At 35.4% G+C, this 20,562-nt stretch overlaps 1 protein-coding gene across 2 annotated transcripts in view; it reads left to right on the forward strand.

Annotated features, from left to right (window-relative positions):
- Positions 1-20,562, forward strand: part of LOC128245946 (uncharacterized) — a 110,723-nt gene that overhangs the window by 84,834 nt on the left and 5,327 nt on the right. For both annotated transcript variants that reach the window (XM_052964168.1, XM_052964175.1), the window contains exons 60-80: positions 1,142-1,318; positions 1,737-1,910; positions 2,901-3,083; positions 4,539-4,709; positions 5,430-5,585; positions 6,077-6,229; positions 7,751-7,906; positions 8,468-8,626; positions 9,851-10,015; positions 10,295-10,462; positions 11,277-11,444; positions 12,589-12,759; positions 13,053-13,365; positions 14,940-15,036; positions 15,421-15,508; positions 15,991-16,149; positions 16,980-17,141; positions 18,212-18,379; positions 18,929-19,096; positions 19,349-19,649; positions 20,334-20,436. In XM_052964168.1, the coding sequence (XP_052820128.1) occupies positions 1,142-1,318; positions 1,737-1,910; positions 2,901-3,083; positions 4,539-4,709; positions 5,430-5,585; positions 6,077-6,229; positions 7,751-7,906; positions 8,468-8,626; positions 9,851-10,015; positions 10,295-10,462; positions 11,277-11,444; positions 12,589-12,759; positions 13,053-13,365; positions 14,940-15,036; positions 15,421-15,508; positions 15,991-16,149; positions 16,980-17,141; positions 18,212-18,379; positions 18,929-19,096; positions 19,349-19,649; positions 20,334-20,436 (3,560 nt within the window). The remainder of the gene's footprint in view (positions 1-1,141; positions 1,319-1,736; positions 1,911-2,900; positions 3,084-4,538; positions 4,710-5,429; positions 5,586-6,076; positions 6,230-7,750; positions 7,907-8,467; positions 8,627-9,850; positions 10,016-10,294; positions 10,463-11,276; positions 11,445-12,588; positions 12,760-13,052; positions 13,366-14,939; positions 15,037-15,420; positions 15,509-15,990; positions 16,150-16,979; positions 17,142-18,211; positions 18,380-18,928; positions 19,097-19,348; positions 19,650-20,333; positions 20,437-20,562) is intronic.

Consider the following 20,562-nt stretch of genomic DNA (forward strand, 5'->3'; position numbering starts at 1 on the left):
CCGTTACACTGGGTACGCAAAGGCATTGATGCTGTTACACTGGGTACGCAAAGGCATAGATGCCGTTACACTGGGTACGCAAAGGCATTGATGCCGTTACAGTGGGTACGCAAAGGCAAAGATGCTGATACACTGGGTACGCAAAGGCATTGATGCTGTTACACTGGGTACGCAAATGCATAGATGCCGTTACACTGGGTACGCAAAGGCATAGATGCCGTTACACTGGGTACGCAAAGGCTTTAATGCCGTTACACTGGGTACGCAAAGGCATTGATGCCGTTACACTGGGTACGCAAAGGCATTGATGCCGTTACACTGGGTACGCAAAGGCATAGATGCCGTTACACTGGGTACGCAAAGGCATAGATGCCGTTACACTGGGTACGCAAAGGCTTTTTGATGCCGTTACACTGGGTACGCAAAGGCATTGATGCCGTAACACTGGATATATAAAGGCCATTGATACCATTAAATTAAAACCTTTGATTGACTTGCAACATTACTTGCAAGCATATGCAAATAGTTTCCTTTGGTGTGTGATATGATTTGTGAAGACTAAACGATTTAAAGTTCCCATTAAGCATTTAAATAAGTGGAATAAAAACTCAAGATATGTAAGTCACGCTTGGGTGATTTGTAAAAAACTCGCCATTTACTTATGATGAATATTATACCTTACATAAATGTATCTTATTCTTTGGATATATAAAGTCGATCGGTCCGTATATCACTGTATTTTGATAAAAAAATCAAGTTTTATGACGTCAGCGGTCCTTATTATATTTTTGGCCAGTACGGACCTCGCCAAAATTTAAAATGGACCGCTGACGTCCTACAACTGGTAGGTGTGGCTTGCCTTTTTCACAACGGAACAAATTGTCGCAAGTAAACATTATAAGCTATGCTCAATATAACATCTAAAGTGCTTTCAAATTATTGAATGGTAATATAAAATGTTCGGTATAATATTAGAAATATTTACACACCACTTCAGGCTATATGGCTAACGCCTCGGTCCATATACACCTTCTTCGGGGGCTGACTGGCCGTTCCTTATAATGTCATATGACCCTCATTGGTGTGTAATATTTCTTAAATATTATTTGATGGTTTATATAACTACGATTATGTTCAACAGATAAATGTGGACCTGGAGAGATCAGTACTGGGGGCGGATGCGATAAATGTCCAATAGATACGTATCAAACAATGGACCACCCTTATTCAAGTACTGTGTGTCAGCCGTGTTTGAACAATGGCATATTTGAAACCGGAACCACAGCTACAGGTGTTTCTAATAGCGACGACTGTACACGTAAGTATTTTCTTATATATCAAAATAGCGTAGTGCTCAATTTCGTATTAAGATAAGACTCGAATGACGGCATATAGACATCCTGCTGTGTGTATGTCCGTCCGTCTGTATCTACGTATGTACTTATCATTTGCGAATTTCACATAGTAAGCGATAACACGAATATCATCTAGTGAACCAGTTAATATGTTACTTCTACTTGGAATTCGCAAATCATTATTACAGCACCTGTTAGCGCCTGAATCTGGAATGCATGTATAGGTAATTGGTAAATCAGCAGTTATCCAAAATGCCTCCATAATTAATAAATATGTTTTCTTCATAATCGTTGTAGAATAAAGCTTAAACTGAACTGCTATGGCAAATCTAGATTCGATCTAAATAAAGCATCTACCAAATTGAGCTATTTTCATTTCAGCCTTCTGCCCATCTGGGTACATTATCAATGGCGAATCGACTGGTTGTGACCCATGTTCGCGAGGATCATACAAAAACAACGAGGACAGCCGGTTCGCTGCCGAGTGTACCGTGTGTCCAGAGGGTACCACAACAGACAGCATGGCTTCTACACATAGTGACAACTGCAGCATACGTAAGATTAGTTGTTTATTCGCGTATGTGTGTTTAGTTGATATTATCATTCCAACTTTTTTACAGAAAATAACCCGAATTATTTATTGTACAATTCTTTGCTTTGTTTGCAGAAATAGTTAACAAATTAGTGATGATTTGCGTTATTAAAATGTAGCTTTCATTTGTTCATATTATTCTATGAACATAGGAAGAAAGTGGTGTAGTGTTTATGTGTGCGCCTCCCACAAAAGAAGTTGTCTTTTCGATCCCAACCACATATATCTACTCATGGTCTCTCAAAATGGACACCAGTGCTGGTTTCTACCAAGGATACAGAATCGAGCATGATTTTATAAGACGTTAACATTCGTCACAATGGAATCGAAGAAAACATAAAGTTTAAAGTAGTAAACAGACCAAAAACTAAAATCTACTCAATAACATGATTAAAAAAACACATATTTCAATAAACACTGCTCGTCAATAATAATAATAATAATAATAATAATAATAATAATAATAATAATAATAATAATAATAATAATCATAATAATAATAAATCAAATAATGATAATATACTAAGTCCATGTATAATAGGATTATAAGTATTGCGTTTTGATCCGGGAGGTTGTATTCGACTTAAGCGGACTTTTGCAGGTTCGGATTTCACGAGGCGTAAGCCGAGTGAAATCAAATCTGAAAAAATCCACGAGAGTCGAATACGACATTTCGGATCAAAACGCAGTACTAAAAACCCTTTTATTATATACATTACTGGTTAAACCACTTAAAAGCCACATGTTTTTATATTAAATGTCATTTGAACGACGCACTATTTTGTTTTATGACGTCATTTTAACATCGCGCAACGATACTTGTTATGACGTGACGTCATAAGAGTGGGATACGGCCGTATTGCACTGGTGTGGAATACGGACTTCCGTATTTTGCTATATGTATTGCGTGTGGATTCATTATGGGTATATAATAAAACATTATATTGATACAGCCGCTTGCAACGCGGGGCAATACATCTTGAACGGTGCCTGTACCGACTGCCCGAAAGATACGTATTCAACCGAGGAACTCCCCACATCCGAGACGGAATGCATGAGTTGTACCGATGAGTGTGACCTTTGTGAAACTCGGGGAACTGAGGCACCCGGTGCAAGTAGTGTTGAGGAATGCAAAGGTAAGCATGGCTAATTTATTGGTCTATATTTGAAATTAATCTCATTTGAAAAAATAGACGTTTAAAACGTTTTTTTTTCATGGAAGTGACATGGCAATATCAGCCCACTTAACACGTGAAGTTGTAATAGCGTTATCCATGTGGATTTTTTCTTAACGTTGTGACAACGTTTCTTTTACAACAAATACACAACCTTTATACAAGGTTGCAAAAACGCTGAGATGAATTATAACGTTGTTAAACATGTGGAATATAGATGATTCTTTGTAATTTGATAACAGTGCTTAGTCTAGACATTATTTAGTTTAGGGACACCGCAAAAAACAATTTTCTGAATGTATTCAACGCAACGTTAGTACAACGTAAACAAAACGTTGTCCTATCACTAAAACTCACGTTGTCAGAACGTTGTGACAACTTTATACAATGACCTTATCCTGACACAATCTTCACACAACTAATGTTTTGTGTTTACTGGGAGATACACAAAATACCATAGATCCGTTTCATCAATATTGCCAGTAAAGATCTATAACAGCGCAGTACGAATATTTAAATACTTTTCTATATAAAGGTATACACTTGATTGGACTTATTTATGAACTGCCTTCATCCTATTTTATTCAATTATAGGATAAAGGGGTGTTTTTATTGAGAAAGGATAAACAGGTTCATGCATTAAGGAAAGTTTTTTCATTGAATTGATAACATCTTTGTGGGTTAATGCTGTATGATTGGATTTCTATAAAGCGCAACTTTTCTTATTTAGATAATATTTAGATATATAGCTTTTATTGGGGAGAAATAGAGCATCTTTAATTGAAAAAAAGCTTTTTGATGCGTGTGTGGTCTGTTTGGGGTGTTCGACCGTCTGTTTCACTTGTGCAGTGTGATTCGTGCCCTTTCAAAGTGCATGTACACAAGGTTTACATTCAAATGTCTGACTACTCGGCTTGACCCTTTAGTTTCGACTGCATAATTGTATCTTAAAGATGCACTCCTACTCCAAAACAAGATTTACCACAATTAATCATATTGGTTTAATATTCCATAGGGATGAATAAAAACCGAAAACAATGGTTCTCATGAAGAATATCGAGGTGGGCTTGAATGAAATAAACCTAAACCACGTTTTTCTACCTGATGAGACTAAAGTTGACTGCAGTGCATCTTTAAGCATTTATCAATTATTTAATATTTTTGCGCTTTCTGCTATGAAATACACGGTTGTTATCCGTAATTAATAGTATCCATTATTGCATTATTTAGTAAGTAGTTTTAGGTCTATCTGTCAAAATTGATATTTGTTATTCATATGTGTGTGTGTGTTTGTGTATTGAATATGAACAAGTATCACTTTAATTGTTTTACTAGTTATGCATTTTATTAAGAATAAGGGTATTGCATAATACAAAACAAAGACCTCACACGCAAATCGTTATGATTTTATTTAAGTGATTTGCGCCGCTGGTAAAGAATACATAGAGTCAAGCAACACTTGTGATGACTGCTCAAGAGGAACATTCAAGGAAGATGCAGACAGATTTGGCATGTGTAAAAACTGCACGAACTCTGATTATACAACCCCCGGTGAAGGGGCCATGTCAAATGACGAATGTGACATCCGTAAGTACATAAAGGGCAAGATTCAAAAGACGTTAGTCTTTAATTGTATGGATGCATGGTCGGCTTCCTTTTTACGCTTTTTCTTTATGTATGATTGCTGGGATGAGATTGAGGTTTGTGCACGTAAACTGCTTTAAACCCCCAGTAAATTTACATTTTACTGACCGTTCCAAGGCGGTACCTTACGGTCCTTGATAAACATACCTAGTTTTATTTTATAAAGTATGTATGCACTTTGCTGTTTGTGAAGTTTTGTGCTGTTCTTCCATGTTTCTTGTTTGTGATTTTTTGTTTTTGTATTCTATGTCTTTGGCCTTTACCCAGTGCCATTAAACCGGGTTAATGTTTAAACATTTTGCTACTGAGCTTGTTTTTGTAGTTTTTTTAAAAAAAGTATTTGAATAACATATATCAAATGAAGAATAATATGATTGTAAATAATCAGCTTACAGACTACGAATGATGTTTGTCAGCTATTTACTTCTTACTGGTTTGTGTGTTTTCTTCTCGACCGGCATCTTTATTTATAACTTTATCTCTAACTCTCCTGTGTTATCTACTACTTCTGCAACTACTATTACTATCCCTTGCACCGACACTCAACTTCCTTTGTTGCTAGTGCTGCTGCTGCTACTTCTACTGCTACTCTAAAATGTTTTCTTTTTAATCAATAACACTCCATGAATGTACAATGATGTTTACTTCTCAATTCATCACCAGGAGCTTGCGCACCCGGATATAAGATAAACGGGCCTAACTGTGAGGAATGCCCTCTAGGAACATATCAGAATCAAAGCTACCAATCCTTTTGTTATCCATGTGGAACAAATCTGAATACAGAAGGACCTGCATCAGACAGTGCCAATGACTGCCAACGTAATTCTTAAATTTATTATATACTTATATATTATATGTATCAAATATATTTCTGAGTGAAGTGTCACCGAGTAATTATGGAGGCAATATTTTCTCGAGAGGCGCGGCTACTGCCTTTATACATATAAGTTGATGCAATATGAGATTTCTATTAAAATAAATGATCCACCTGATTTTAAAGTATAATCGGTTGATAAAACACGTTTAAACGCTTTACAATGTTTGTTTGAAGAGATAATGTCGAGGTTTCATAGCAAAGGTGTGATAGGCCTCGCCAGCATTGTTGAGTAAATAGGGTCATTGACCTTGACAAATGCTCAATGACCGTTTAATGTATTGAATCTTCTGGAGAGAATTCACACATGTACAACAAGACCTATAACTCTGGTTAAAAGTAATCATTGAATTATTCCCCTTGTTTGTCAGAACAAAACAGTCGTGCATGACCGTTCTCTCTGCATTTTATTTTTTAAATTATGTTATATTTCCAGTGTTTTGTTCTGCTGGTCTACAAGCCACAGCTGAGAAAAACGACTGTGCCAGATGTCCGGAACACACCTACAAGGAAGTGGAGGGATTTTCCCCATGTATAAACTGCCCAACAGACACAACATCTTTTGATAATAGAACGGCCTGCGGGTTAGGTATGTAGTGTGTTGCCGTGTGTTAAACCAGTATAAATAGTTGAACGTGATTATTTTGATTAAATACACTAAACAGTATCTAAAATTACAGCACGTGAGTTTGATGTGATGAAAGGAATATCAGTTGAAAGCTGCAATGTTCGATTGTCAAACAGATTATACTGAATCTTTAGATAAAAGGTCCCCAAAACACACGTTCTTTTAAGAACACACAGCACTTGATTGGAAGGCTGTAAGACTGTATTTTTACACGATCTTCTTTACGGCAGCGTGTTTAAGTTTTGCCGTTTAAGCAGGAAGAACAAATCAAAATGGCAATGCTAGAATGGTTGAATGATTATGAAGTTATTTCAAAATGTCCATCTTGAATGTTATGCGGGATACCCTTGCATACTCTAAAGTATCATCTTGTATCCAATTATAAGATGTTTAAATGATATATTCTAGAAAGTATATGATGTATATATTATTAATTATTAGCCCTTACACACAGCAGTTGCTTCGTCAAATAATACAAAGGCCTCCTCTATAACAGTGCCAATATTTATATCAGTTAGCGGTCCTGGGACGAAAAGTGATATATTAGATATAAAGCCCGCATTTAAAAAAAAATGATTGGCTTATTAAACAGGGCCAAAATGATATAGATTCGCAGCTGGAAAGTCGGAAACGGCAGTCATTTTTTTTTCAAGTCAGTATTAAAACGTTCGTCGAAAGCTTATTTCTGAAATGCAATGTGTTATATATTTTGATTAATTAATATTTCCATCAAAATGGTTTATTGTTATGTATTTAAAAGTTGTTCTTTGTTATATGTTAATATTTTTTTAAATTAAATTTAGTGTTTATACTTTGAATCCTTTAAGTGCATGAAGTTATTTAATAAAATTGTCAATAAATAAGTGATTTGACATTGGCCCTGTTATTTGTCCTCGGGACAGTCGTATTGGCCTTCGGCCTTCAGCCTCGTGCTAATACGACTGCCCTCGGACACATAACAAGGCCAATATCAAATCACTTATTCATTAACATATATAACTGAAGGCCATAAATTATTTATATGAGAGTGTTACAATGAAAACTATGTGCGGTCCTATTACTAGCATATAATTATCACAACTCTCTCATTACAATAGTTATTTAATAAAATTAAATAATAAATAGCTTAACGTCTTATATCAACTTGATAACATTTTGAACGATTTGATTAGTAGAATTGATATATCATATTGCGAACTTGCTTGTAATACAACAACATAACTATGTCACCAATTGTTACCAAATTGCCTTATTTAAAATAAAAAAGGCTCCAATCCTAAACCAATTCTGGACTTAGAACAGCATGTTTCTTTTACGGCATTTTGAAGTAGATGACGGAGGACAAACTAGGTTTTGAGCTAATTAGAGTGAATTATATGACTAAGAACTAGTGTGTTATACAATTTATGTTTCTCGTAAACTACGAGAAACACGTGTTTTATTTTGATGCTTTGTATCGAATATTGCGCTGTATTGTTTTAGTGTATTGTTCGGCCGGTAAGCGGTTGACACCTGATGAGACCGGATGTGAACCATGCGGTGTTCGCTTCTACAAACCAGACGCTGGTAATACGGAATGTTTGGAATGTGACGATGGGCTTACAACAGACCGAGAAGGACAGGCTTCTTGCACGAAACGTAAGTCATTCTCATCAAATCAACAAAGCATCAGGTTTTCTTAATATATTTTTCACCATTTTTGTGCATGTTTTCAAATAAATTGTTAACCTATCTCATTATAGCATTACCATAAGGTAGAATACAGTTGTAACAGAACCTTTTATCATTTCCTGTGTCTAGGAGTTTTGTAGACTGGTAGAGCCAAATGCATTTCGTTGCATAGAAACGCTGATCTAAAATGAACTAACACCTTGTTGGTTTTTCTTAAGGCGGGCTAAACCTCTTCTGCACTGTTTCTTAAGGCGGGCTAAACCTCTTCTGCACTGTAAGGCGGGCTAAACCTTTTCTGCACTGTTTCTAAAGGCGGGCTAAACCTCTTCTGCACTGTTTCAAAAGGCGGGTTAAACCTCTTCTGCACTGTTTCTAAAGGCGAGCTTAACCTCTTCTGCACTGTTTCTAAAGGCGGGCTAAACCTCTTCTGCACTGTTTCTAAAGGCGGACTAAACCTCTTCTGCACTGTTTCTATTGATTAACTTGACCTGATTCCATAAACGAAGGATGTGTTTTACTTTTCTAAAGCCTGGTGTGTACCTGGTAAATATCTGAGCGGGGAAGAGTGTGTCTTGTGTGCAGAGGGATCGTACAAGGCTTCTCACGGTAACGACGTGTGTACGGAATGTGCTTCGGGCTTTACCACTTCCAGAAATGGCTCTACCGCTGTTTTAGAGTGTGATACAGGTAAACTCGTTACAAATAAGATTATTTTACAGCTTGTTTACAATGAAATAAAACTCTTTGCCATAGTAACGTTGTACGCTTAAAATGAGTGTCGGTATTTGTAAAATCGTATTCCATTTAAAATTAACCGTAACAGTAATTAAACAATATATAATCTTAATAATACATTGCCCATAGACTATTATGACATAAAAGGCTGCTTGAATAATTGAGTCTGCATTTGATGCAAACAGTTCTTAGTTTTACACTCAGATGTATAATTCCAAGGCATTTTAAGCCTTAGGCTGCTGATGGCGATTTTAAAGGCTTTGCAAACAGCTTGGAACCAGACCAGTCACCGAGTAACTCGGCGCCTGGTCAGGTTCCAAGCTGTTTGCCACTCAGTCAATATAACCCCAAAGTTTTAAGGAAATTGAAAGAAATGAAAAATAAACCAGACGACATTTTTGAGCAGACGACAATTAACCCAGCATGCAAAGGGATAAGAATTACCATTGGTTGAAAAATTGTATTTGATAAAACAAAAACAATTGGCGACTTATATTTGAATACAAATGATAAAATAAATCTGAAGTGGTGCCTGATGCCTTTAATACATAGACAGTGCAGATAAATTAATATATAGAGGCACATGCAAGGTTATCAAATGCTGCTCGCCATGCCAACTGTGTTTGCTACGTTTGGATGGGTCAAAAACAGTATCTTCTTCGTACATATTAAATTGAAAAATAACAGTTTGTCAAAAATCCGACTAAGGAAATACGTCTGATCATCGACATCTGGTGATGCGACACACATATCACCAGTGGCTGCTTCATCTGATGCTCCATGTGTCTTTTCCACTCTCCTTGTATTTTCGGTCCTAAAGAAAATATACTTAAGTGAACTCTTATGTGTTACTTTCATGGGATACCCAAGATGATAAGCTTGCCCAAATTTCTCGAAACTTCTTAAGTCTCTTATAACAGGATTAAGCTGAGTTCACTAATTTATTTATCTATAATTTGTGTAATTGTTCACTTTTTTGGAACTTTCAAACTTTAAATTGGACTTTTGATTATCACACTTAACCTTTTCTCATTTATCAAAATCAAATTTTGATATGCAGTTTTGCTTATTAAAATAAGTTACTTAAACCTGTTAATCTAGAAGTTTCGAGAAATTGGGGCAAGTGCTAAATAAATCTTCATTTAACTTACATACATATTATTTTTCAAAACACAGTCGTATGTCCCGCTGGTCAATTCCGAGATCCAGGCCAAAAGGAACAGTGCAGCCTTTGCCCGGTAAATACGTACCAGCCAGGGGTAGGCGAAACAATGTGCATTAACTGTGAAGCTGGACAAATTACATTAGAGGCAAAATCAACAATGAACACGGACTGCGTTCGTAAGTGCAACTTCCACGCTTAAGGATGCTTAAGTTCGAATATATCTTAATTATGAGAAAGATTGTTTCATTATCGAATATGATTAGTATAAATTTTGAAAAACGAAATAAAAAGGTTGCAGCAGTTCTGCTGGCAAACGGTAAAAGTTCAATTAACTTGTTATTTTGTTTTTAAAAAATAATGTTTCGCAATACATGATGTTTAAACCACTTGCATTTTTCGTCTGAAATTTCGAATGATTATTCCGATCTAATTTCTTATGAAAAATTACATTTTAGCTCTCTGCGGGAAAGGTGAGCAGTACAATGCAGTAACGAAGGAATGCGACAAATGTGTGAAGGGAAAATACAAAGATGTCGAAGGAAACACGGAAATGTGCATGATGTGCCCCACTGACAAGACGACACTTGGAACCGGCTCCACCGATAGTTCTGATTGTTCACAAAGTAATTTCACACAGTTTATGTGTTAAGAGCAAAGTTATATTTTCGTATAGACGCCCCTTACACCATTCGGAACTCCTCGGTCATGTTTATCGAAAACGAAAACAACCTCGGATGTATGCCGGTACATCTGTAGAAGTATTTTATAAAATTTGAAATTATATTAATAATGAATTGAAATGTTTAGGCTTGTATTTGTAGCTATAAGTTAAAATTAAATGCCAATGAATTGAAATATTGCAAACATATCCAAGATTTACAAGAGTTAAGTCATAAAGTTTAACTGCCAAATTGAAATTACTACGCGATATACTTGTAGCGTAGTTAATGTGTGAAGATTTCTTACATTGTAAACCGCCCGTATAAATCCGAGGTTGTTTTCGATATAAATGACCGAGGAGTTCCGAATGTCATGCGAATGCCCTGGCACCTTTACCTTGTACACTATGTTTATTTTAAAAGAAGTTCCTACTGCTGAGAGATAAAGTGGAAAAAATGGTATCAATGTAGTTTTCTTGAAAAAAGCAAAATCAAGCTATTTTAAAATTGGTATTCTTTATAGGTTGTAACAAACCTGGTTTTGTTTTTTATAATATCGGAAACTTGAATGACTTTTTATTAATAATTTGTTAAAAACTGTCCGTGACATATTTGAAATTTTGTTACAGGAAGTTGATACATACATATAAATATATATATATATATATATACGTATACCATATATTTCAAATACCCTTTAACAATTAGCCATCAAGTTTGAACATAATCAAATAGTTTGTTGTATGTGTTAAATTGATATATTAATGAAATGTTGCAGCCCTGTGTCCTATTGGTACCTACTATAAAGTTACCGCGGGAACAACCCAGTGTATTCCATGTGAAAAAGGTACATACAACGCAAGAATCAATCAACCATCTTGTACCAACTGTCCGTCCGGAAACACCACACTGCAATCCGGAAGGAGGTCTCATGACGACTGTGTTGGTAAGTTTAAACATTTTAAGCCAGATATACACCACAATTGCTGCAAAGACACTCCATTTTAAGATAGTTTGATATTTGAGTCTGGGATGAAGCTACAGTTTAAAATGCGAAAACACTTTAACTTGTGCTTTTTGCCATTCAAGTTGATGCTATGATACCTTTTAATCATATTACTGGATATATCGATCTATTTGGATCAATTTTAAGTGTCACAAACATTTTTCGTAACATTACTTGCATATAAAGACAACATAAATGTCTTAACTAATGCATCAAACAATTTGTTTGGTTTTATAATATACATCAATAACTCCAAGTGTTTCGTTTTCGCTAATCAGGGATCACTGACCATACAGAAGGATGTAGTTAAATAACAAAAAAGTATTACAATTAAACTGATACACCTATGCATTTATTTATTCATGTATGTGTGTGACAAAGATTTAATCAAATTAATTACACTGGCAATTATTTTAATGTTTATAAAAACCATTTTCATAAAATTGTAATGTTAGAAATCAAATATATAAGTATGAATTTAACTAGTTGCCTTTGTGACATTTATCATATGATGCTTCCTCGTTTATCCATGTTTGTATTGGAATGAGTGAAATTAAGGAAACTTGACTTGACTTTACTTAAATAATGTACAACAAAAATAAACTCTCAGTGATACTCCTTTGACTGCTTACTTAATAATACATTTATGAAACATTTATGGAACATATTACTTATTGATAACAAGATTGTAACCGTGTATTTAACGGCTGAAAACGGACAAATATTAAATGACTGGTGGGTCCTTAAAGATTTTCAGTGATCAACTATCGTCTCGGGTAGAACTAGCGTGTTTCTGCACCTCTTTTAAAATAAACACCGTATCCTACATAGAAAACCATTGTTTTCGACATTCATAAAATTCTTTCCAGTAAATTAAAACAATTCAACGGTATTGTACATATTATTTTGGAGAAACAGTGCATTATAAACTTGCTTTTATTGTTTAATGACCCTCTCCTGCATCCGCTAGTACGATTTGATAGGTTTGGTTTATCAGTATGCGTCTGGGTGTAGGTCATGCTCAATTCAAGAATAAGGCATCTTATTGACCTATATTAGATCTTGAATGTTTTGTCACTTCCAGACCAGTGTAAAGCAGGGAATGGTTTTGATACTTTTGATCAGACATGCAAAATTTGCCGACCGGGCGAGTATAATGACGCAATGGGAAATAACGCTGACTTCTGCAAACAGTGCCCATCTGGAAAGACATCCACGCAGTCGGGGGCTAGTGCGTGCAATGTGGTTGTTGACGGTCAGTAAATCTTGTAAACAGGGCTTATTCTTTTGTGCTTTTGTAACATCACTTTCTAAGATGGAAACTCTTTTTAAAACTATTTGTTTTTTATTAAGCACTGTTTAAATGCCCAGGTTTATGAATATTTCTGTGATAGTATACATAAATATAATTATATGAACCTAATTCGTGGAAAAAAGACATATACAGTTTACTTAAATTTTGTTTCTTGTATTTTGAAGTGTGGTTGTATGTTCATTCAAATTCGTCTCAATTAGTTGTACTTTAAACTCGCAATGTTTTATTTTCAGATCCAGTTATTGAAGAGAAACAAGTTAATATTCCAATGCGACTCGTTTTCTTTGTTGCATTAGATTCATGCGATGACACAAGCAACCTTAAAATTATCTATGACCTTATTCTCAATACCATCAGAACTCTTTTCAATGCGATTAGCAACTCGAGCTACAACAACAACAAACGCGGGTTTTGCCGAGGAAACAAATGCGACAATCTCGTCTTTGTTGGTCTCTCTACTTGTGGGGCAAGAGGAAACTCCGCGGGTCGCAGGCGACGTGCTGCTGACACGGAGATCACAGTCGACTTTGCCCTGAAAAATGTCAGGTAAGAATTTATTTGACAAGTTTTCTTTTATATATTTTGGAGTCTTCAAGATTACATTTACTGTTTGCAGGATTTTAAAATTATTAATAAATTTTCCTTCAAAATCTCAAAACTCTCCCAAATGTGAATACTGCACAATTTATATAAAAAAGGGGTTCTAAGCTTAAAAGAGGCATGGAAGGCCCACTATACTGTATTCGTCAGTTTTGTGTAAGATTCTGATTTTGAACTGTTCTTGGGCTTTTAGAGGAAATTATCTTTAAATAACCTGTTGTTATACACCTCTGAAACGAAGATTTTTCGGTCCGTCCCCTCATTCTGTCCCTTATTCATCCGTTCACCACATTTTTTGTCCGGAACCGTATTATGTTAGTGATTGGTCAGATAAAGTTAAAACTTGGTCAGAATATTCCCCTAGATCAAGCACCTTGGTCAAATGGGGTCCAAATCTAGGTCACAAGGTCAAATCTAAGAATCATTTTTGGAACAACAAAGTGGCATTATAGTTGGTCTCTTATTCGTTAAACTTGTTTTGAATAAATAATAACAACCTTCTATAGAAGGAAAATAACAATGAAATGAAGTTTTGCAATAATGATTCTTGAGTCTGTTCTCAGTCTTGAGACTGTTCGTTATCACTGCCCCTGATCTTAACAAAGTAAAATCCAAATGGCTTTCTGATTTGCCATGAGCTGACCAAACATTGTTCATACACATATTTGAAATATTATATAAGTTAAGGGCTAGACGGTGACCCGATATGGGATATACAGGGCAAAGGAAACCATATCGGGTGCGAGCGATACTCGAACAAGAATATGGTATTCTCGCGCCCCGTATATCCCATAGCGGGCCACCTACTAACCCCGTAACGAATATATCACGTCGACAGCCTGTTTACATGTTTAAATGTTTCATTTATTCATCGCAATATCCATCGGAATCTGAAAATAGATGCCATTTTGGTACGATATAAATTTTGTGACGCAATATGGAAAAATATGGGTTCACCGCGTGACAAGTCCTTGGTCAATGGCGTTGCGTCATTTATGTTGGAGGCGTGATAAATATACATATATAAATTATGGGCGAATCTCTTCACGCATTATCCGCATTGTCCGCACATTTGTTCAGTGAGATTATCTTTCTACAACAATCAAAAGCATCACTATTACACATCAAATACAATTGGCACAATCAAGCCTTCAGAAATCAGTGTGAACTAAATAAACAAACGGGTATTATAATTAAAATGTAGCATAATTATTATAAGTTACGGGGTGACCCGATATTGGATATACGGGGCAAAGGAAACCTTATATTGTTTTCTCGTGCCACGTATATCCCAAATCGGGTCACCTACTAACCCCGTAATATATATATCACGTCGACAACCTATTTACATGTTTAAATGTTGCATTTATTCATCGGAATCGGAAAATAGACGCCATTTTAGTACGATATAAATTTGGTGACCCAATATGGGAAAATATGGGGTCAACATGTGACCAGCTCTGGACCAATTGCGTTGCGTCATTTATGCTGGAGGCGTAATATAACTATTCATATTTCAGTTCGTACACAGAGGACAGTAACGACGGCAGTGTTTTGAAAACTAAGGATGTTGTGGGCAAAATTATTACTCAGAATCGTGATAATATGACTGTCGTGGTAAGATACAGCAGCTTTTTTGTTCATGATCAGAATAAGCTTAGGCATCATTTGTTTCAGACGGAATAGAATTTCTAGAACATTATTTATCTAAAAAATGTGTAATACAAATAAAAATAATTAAATAGATTAGCTTTTTTACAAAAAATACAGATTTTTGCAACATAACTCTGCTCTTATCTTATTTCTATAAAATTAAAGTGTTTATAGTAACATATTGAAACATCCTACTCTAGGGCCCGCACTTACGCCGGTTACCAGGCTCGCTGAGTTACAGGCCACGTAGGTTGCCCGAGGGTCCTGCAAAGTTTATTAATGTTTGAATGTAAATTATGAAAAATTCTCTTTAGGAAACAAAAACAATATTTTAACATTCCGTTTTAGAACGACGAAATTGTTTTCGGTGATCTCAGCAATATAACGGAGACGCCACTTTGTAACCCAGGAGAAAAGAGAAACAACGAACTATGCGGTAAGTAATTTGTCAACATCGTCACGGCAAAAAAATGTTGTTATCGCTGCACAAATTGTCCAATTGGAATAAGGAATCAAGTTGACGGCTTACAAAGATTCCGACATGTCTTCAATTTAACAGTGTTTTTTTTCTGGACCTGATATAATGTCATAATAACTCTTGCAAAGCGAATACTAAATAATAAAGTCTGCGCTAGGGGCGTTGGCAGTGTTTCACCTTTCATTGCTGTTTATAAACAATTACAAACTAACAAAAACTGATTTTTTCCATACTTTGGATGTAGTTTGTATCTATGTTACAGAACGTACTTTCTTAAATATACATGCAGTTGAAATTCAATAAGAGTTTTTAAATAGTTCCAATTTTAAAAGTATATTTGACATATTACTTTGTTAACCATAATATATATTTACTTAAATAATAAAATGATGACTTGCTCCAAAGAATGTACCCGTTTTATTAATAACTTGTTATTACAGAGAATTGTCCTGCTGGATCTTCCGGGACGGATGGTCTGGTTTGCAGTCAGTGTGGAACTGGCCAATACCAGGACGTGGTCGGACAGACCAGCTGTAAGGCGTGTCCGGAGAAAACGTTCAATAACAAAAATGGATCAACGACAGCTGATGACTGTCTTCGTAAGTGTTATGTAAGGCTATACGTTTAAGTCAAATGAGTGTGTAAAACCTTGACCTAGAGTTGTCAGTCAGCAATGTTGGCAACATGTGTAAAACCTTGACGCCAAGCTGTCAGTCAGCAATGATGGCAACAATTACAATTTTGGCCATAACTCAGAAACCATTGAAGATTTGTTCATGAAACTTGTTACCAGATACAATACATACATGCGTGACAGGGCCTATAACACTAGATTGAAGCCGGGAGATATTCCATATTGCAATTATCTTCAGCAACATAGCTGACAAAGTCTCTAAATTGTATGTAAACAACAGCATAGCTTACAAAGACAGTACATGCTATGACAACAACAACAATTACAACAACAACAACATAGCTAACAAAGACATTAAAGACTATTATAATAAGAACAAGCGAAATATAACTGACAAAGACACTACTGAGTTTGATAACAACAACAACATAGCTGACAAAGATGCTACTGGCTTTTATAACAACAATAGCATAGCTGACAAAGATGCTACTGACTATGATAACAACAATAACATAGCTGACAAAGATACTATCAGCTCTGACTACGGCAACAGCATAAATAACATTTTTTTTTACTGGCTATGACAGCTTTAACAACAGCAACAACAACAACAACTACTGCAACTATCTGACATAGACCCTGCAGCGTCTGACAATGCCTCCGTTTCATTCTTCGAAACAAAAACAAGCACAATTAAGTATATAGTATTTTAGTGTTACTCTCAAGATATGGAATAACTGAAGTGTATTTGATTTATTTTAATGACTGTTCATTGTTTTCACCCACCATTTTCAGCAATATGTGGTCCGGGAAAGCAGTTCAACAATGTTTCGTGTGATATGTGTCCAATCGGTACCTACAAATCGGTAGAAGGCAATGCCGCCATGTGTGAACCATGTCCATCTGGGTTTACTACCGAGAACCAAGGAGCTACATCCAGAAACGACTGCTCACAGAGTATGCTCATTTTGGATTGTTCAATTTGTTTTAATTTCTTTAAAACGACTACAAATTGATATTTATTTAGTCGGATTTACAGAAACTGTTCTAAGAAGCTGCTTTTTTCAAGTCGAAAAATATCATAAATAGAACCTTTGTTAAAAAATGATTCCGAAAGCAACAGTTATGCAAAAATAATGCTTACAATAAAAAGAAAAAAAATACAACTTTTAATTGTTCAGAGTTATCGTTTTTAATAGTTATTATAAACTCCAGATAATGTGCTTTAGCTCCACCCACTCCTGTTTATAATGAAATGCAACTTGTTTTAATGTTATTCCGATTTCGCCCGTTCGCACCTTTATTTCTCGGCCTATATCAATGAACGAAAAAGAAATCGTGTGGCCATAGCTCGACTAAGCATAAGAGTGCTAGTAGAAGCACAGTCGAGTTTTCAGAATAGAAACCAGTAGTTATGGTATCAATTTTGAGGTCAAGAAAACATTCCGCTGGCTAAGCGGACACCGTATTCATTGTTACTTTTTTTCTTCCAAATTTGGTTTATTTATATCTTATTTTGTTAAATAGCAGAGGTAGAAGAACTTTCAACTGACTGTTTATCAAAATTATCAAAATGCATATATCAAGCAAAAAGTCTACAAAGTATAATTCCTTTATAATTTTGCTTTTTCTTCACAAATGTAAGCGTATAATAAGGAGTGTTAAGGCCACGGCACATTTATGTTTTGTTTGTCAGATTTACTGCACCTTATCCATACTCTGGAAAACTTTTTTAGGCAGTTGCTCCTACCTCCGTACATTCAATTCATTTATGTTTTTTGTTACAGCAAACGTAAACCATATTGTTGACATTTTATGACATTTTATAATGGTGATATATGAAATTAGTTGTCAATTTTTGTTGTTGTTTTATTTTAGCTGTAATATTTTAATTCAGTAATGATAACATAACCGCTTCCACATCGACCTCCCCCAACCCAAACCTAAAAAATATAACCTTTGAGCCAATGATTATCATTTTATAAAAACGGATTTCAGAGGATAAATAATTTTTTTTTTTTTTACAGGGGAGTGTGAACCAGGAACATATCATGTTCAAAACTCGGTGCCTATTACGTGTACGGATTGTCCAATTGGAACATACAGTACGGCGTCGATGGTTACACAGTGCACACCCTGTGGTACAGGAAAAACAACTCTAGCTACTAAGTCAACAAGTGCAGACGCCTGTACAAGTACGTAGGGTCTATGATAAATTGTTCACTACTCATTCACTGTCGTTGTTTTAAGGCAAATATAATAGATACGGGCAGGAGGGTATTTCTTGCAAATTTGCGGGGATATAGCGTTAGGGCATACCATGGAATTGCAATCATACATTGTATTACATACAGCAAACACACACAAATAGTAATCAATCCTAAATTGCATTGTTTAAACATTTTTCGTTAATCAATTTTTAAAGAATGGGATATACACGTATTTATTCGCGTGAACAACTTACAACATACTTTAATATAAAAGTAACTAATATTCGTAACGTCGAATGTCATTGGTGAAATGACGTCGCGCTAATCTAATCGGAGGGCAATATTTAAATAAACAATGACGTCATTACTTCCTGCATGTTATACAATACGAATGTCAAGTTTTATCTATACCAAGGCCTAGGCGAATGTAAATATATTCATTTATCTTCCATCATTTTTTTTGTTCTCAGTCTGTTTGACAGACATCGAACGTTTCAAAATATATTGCCGAACTGAAAAACCTTCTTTCCTCAGCATTATGTTCCAATGGACGTGGGTTAAACCTCCAAACGCGCGGATGCGACACATGTCCAGTAGGGCAGTACAACGATGCAAGTTCTGGTGCGAACCCCAACTTCTGTAAAACTTGTAAAAGTGGGACAACCAACTATCAGACTGGGCAGTCATCGTGTCCGGCAACTGGTGAGTCTTGATAGTCCTTATTGTGAGCCCCGTACATTAAATAGTAAAAGAGTTGCAAAGTACAAATAATCTGTATATGGTCATGTTCTTTCTTCATCAGAATGCATAAAACATTATTCATGAACCAATGATGAGACAGCGTTTTTAATACATTCAAATTTCCTAAGTAAACGCAATCTTGAACGCTAATGCAATCACACTTAATGCTCACTTGCAAACAGTTTGAAATGTATTTATCTTGTTGTTATACAGTGGATGCAGTGGTGTATCAGTATAGAAAGTATGAAGTAATGCTGAAATATAAAGCGGATATCGCCGGCTGTCATGTTGATATAAGCGGCATTCAGACCCAAGTGTCTTTGGCAATCAGACAGACGTTTATATCTCAACGAGTTGCACGATATAATGGTCAACGATCCTTTTGTCCATCTACCACGTGCAATAATATTGCGGTAGATTTTGACAAGGGTACAAACTGCAAGCTGGTGACCCGCAGACGTAAGAGGGCTCTGGACTACGAATTAGACTTCTTGGTTTCTCTGTCTAATATAAGGTAAGCTTATGTTAATAGTAAAATTAATTTATTATATGAAGTATCTAACTAAGTATGACCAGGGGGTGTGGTCTTTAGGGACATTAAATTCACTAGATTAGCTCTGGCCGTCGAGCAGTCTATTGTAAAGAGCTTTTGGATCAAACTACTGGTTTCACTATTACTTGGCACACCGTGATCACCATTCTTGCTTATGTTTAATGAGTGTACATTTCTAAGAGTTCAATGTCCTTAAATATGATTTTTTAACATTTTGGTTTTCTAACTGTATTGAGTAAATAAAGGCAAAATATTTGTATTAAGTACATAGTATCACCTTGATGAGTGTTGATGAAACATTGCCTTATTTTTTGTGAATATAATTTCCTATTATAATTGTTACATGCGCTTGAAAATGAGTTTACATTACGTTTTATTTGATACCTGTATAAAGCTATTCATTTAATATGCAAAAATACGCAATAAATCATGTTCTTCAAATTACCATGTATCAAAGTTGTTTTAGATTTACTCTTGACATATATCTTCAAGTTTACTTAACAAATTGCTTAAAAAAACCCATAGTAAACAAGAAAACTAAAACAAAGAAATATATTTGTGACTTATAAACTAACAAAATGTTTTATCATATAGCTCAAAGCAAGTTGCATTGTTTGTGCATTTACTCTATTTTCTTTCTTTTAGCAATGTTATCACAGACTCTGTTCAAAACGAGGAAATGATGGCAAAAGACATCATTCTTTTGATATTAAATCAAAATGCCGCCCAGTTGCAGCCATCAACCTTGGTAGGTTTGGTTTTATTGTTGCTCGTTTATTTCTAGAGGTAATAAAAGTTTTACTGTTTAGTCATTGCGACAGCTTTGATGACATTGCCCATATGTCAGACACCTAGTACCCATGAGTGGTATTTT

The sequence above is a fragment of the Mya arenaria genome, chromosome 2, assembly GCF_026914265.1.
Source record: "Mya arenaria isolate MELC-2E11 chromosome 2, ASM2691426v1".
Taxonomy (NCBI): Eukaryota; Metazoa; Mollusca; class Bivalvia; order Myida; family Myidae; genus Mya; species Mya arenaria.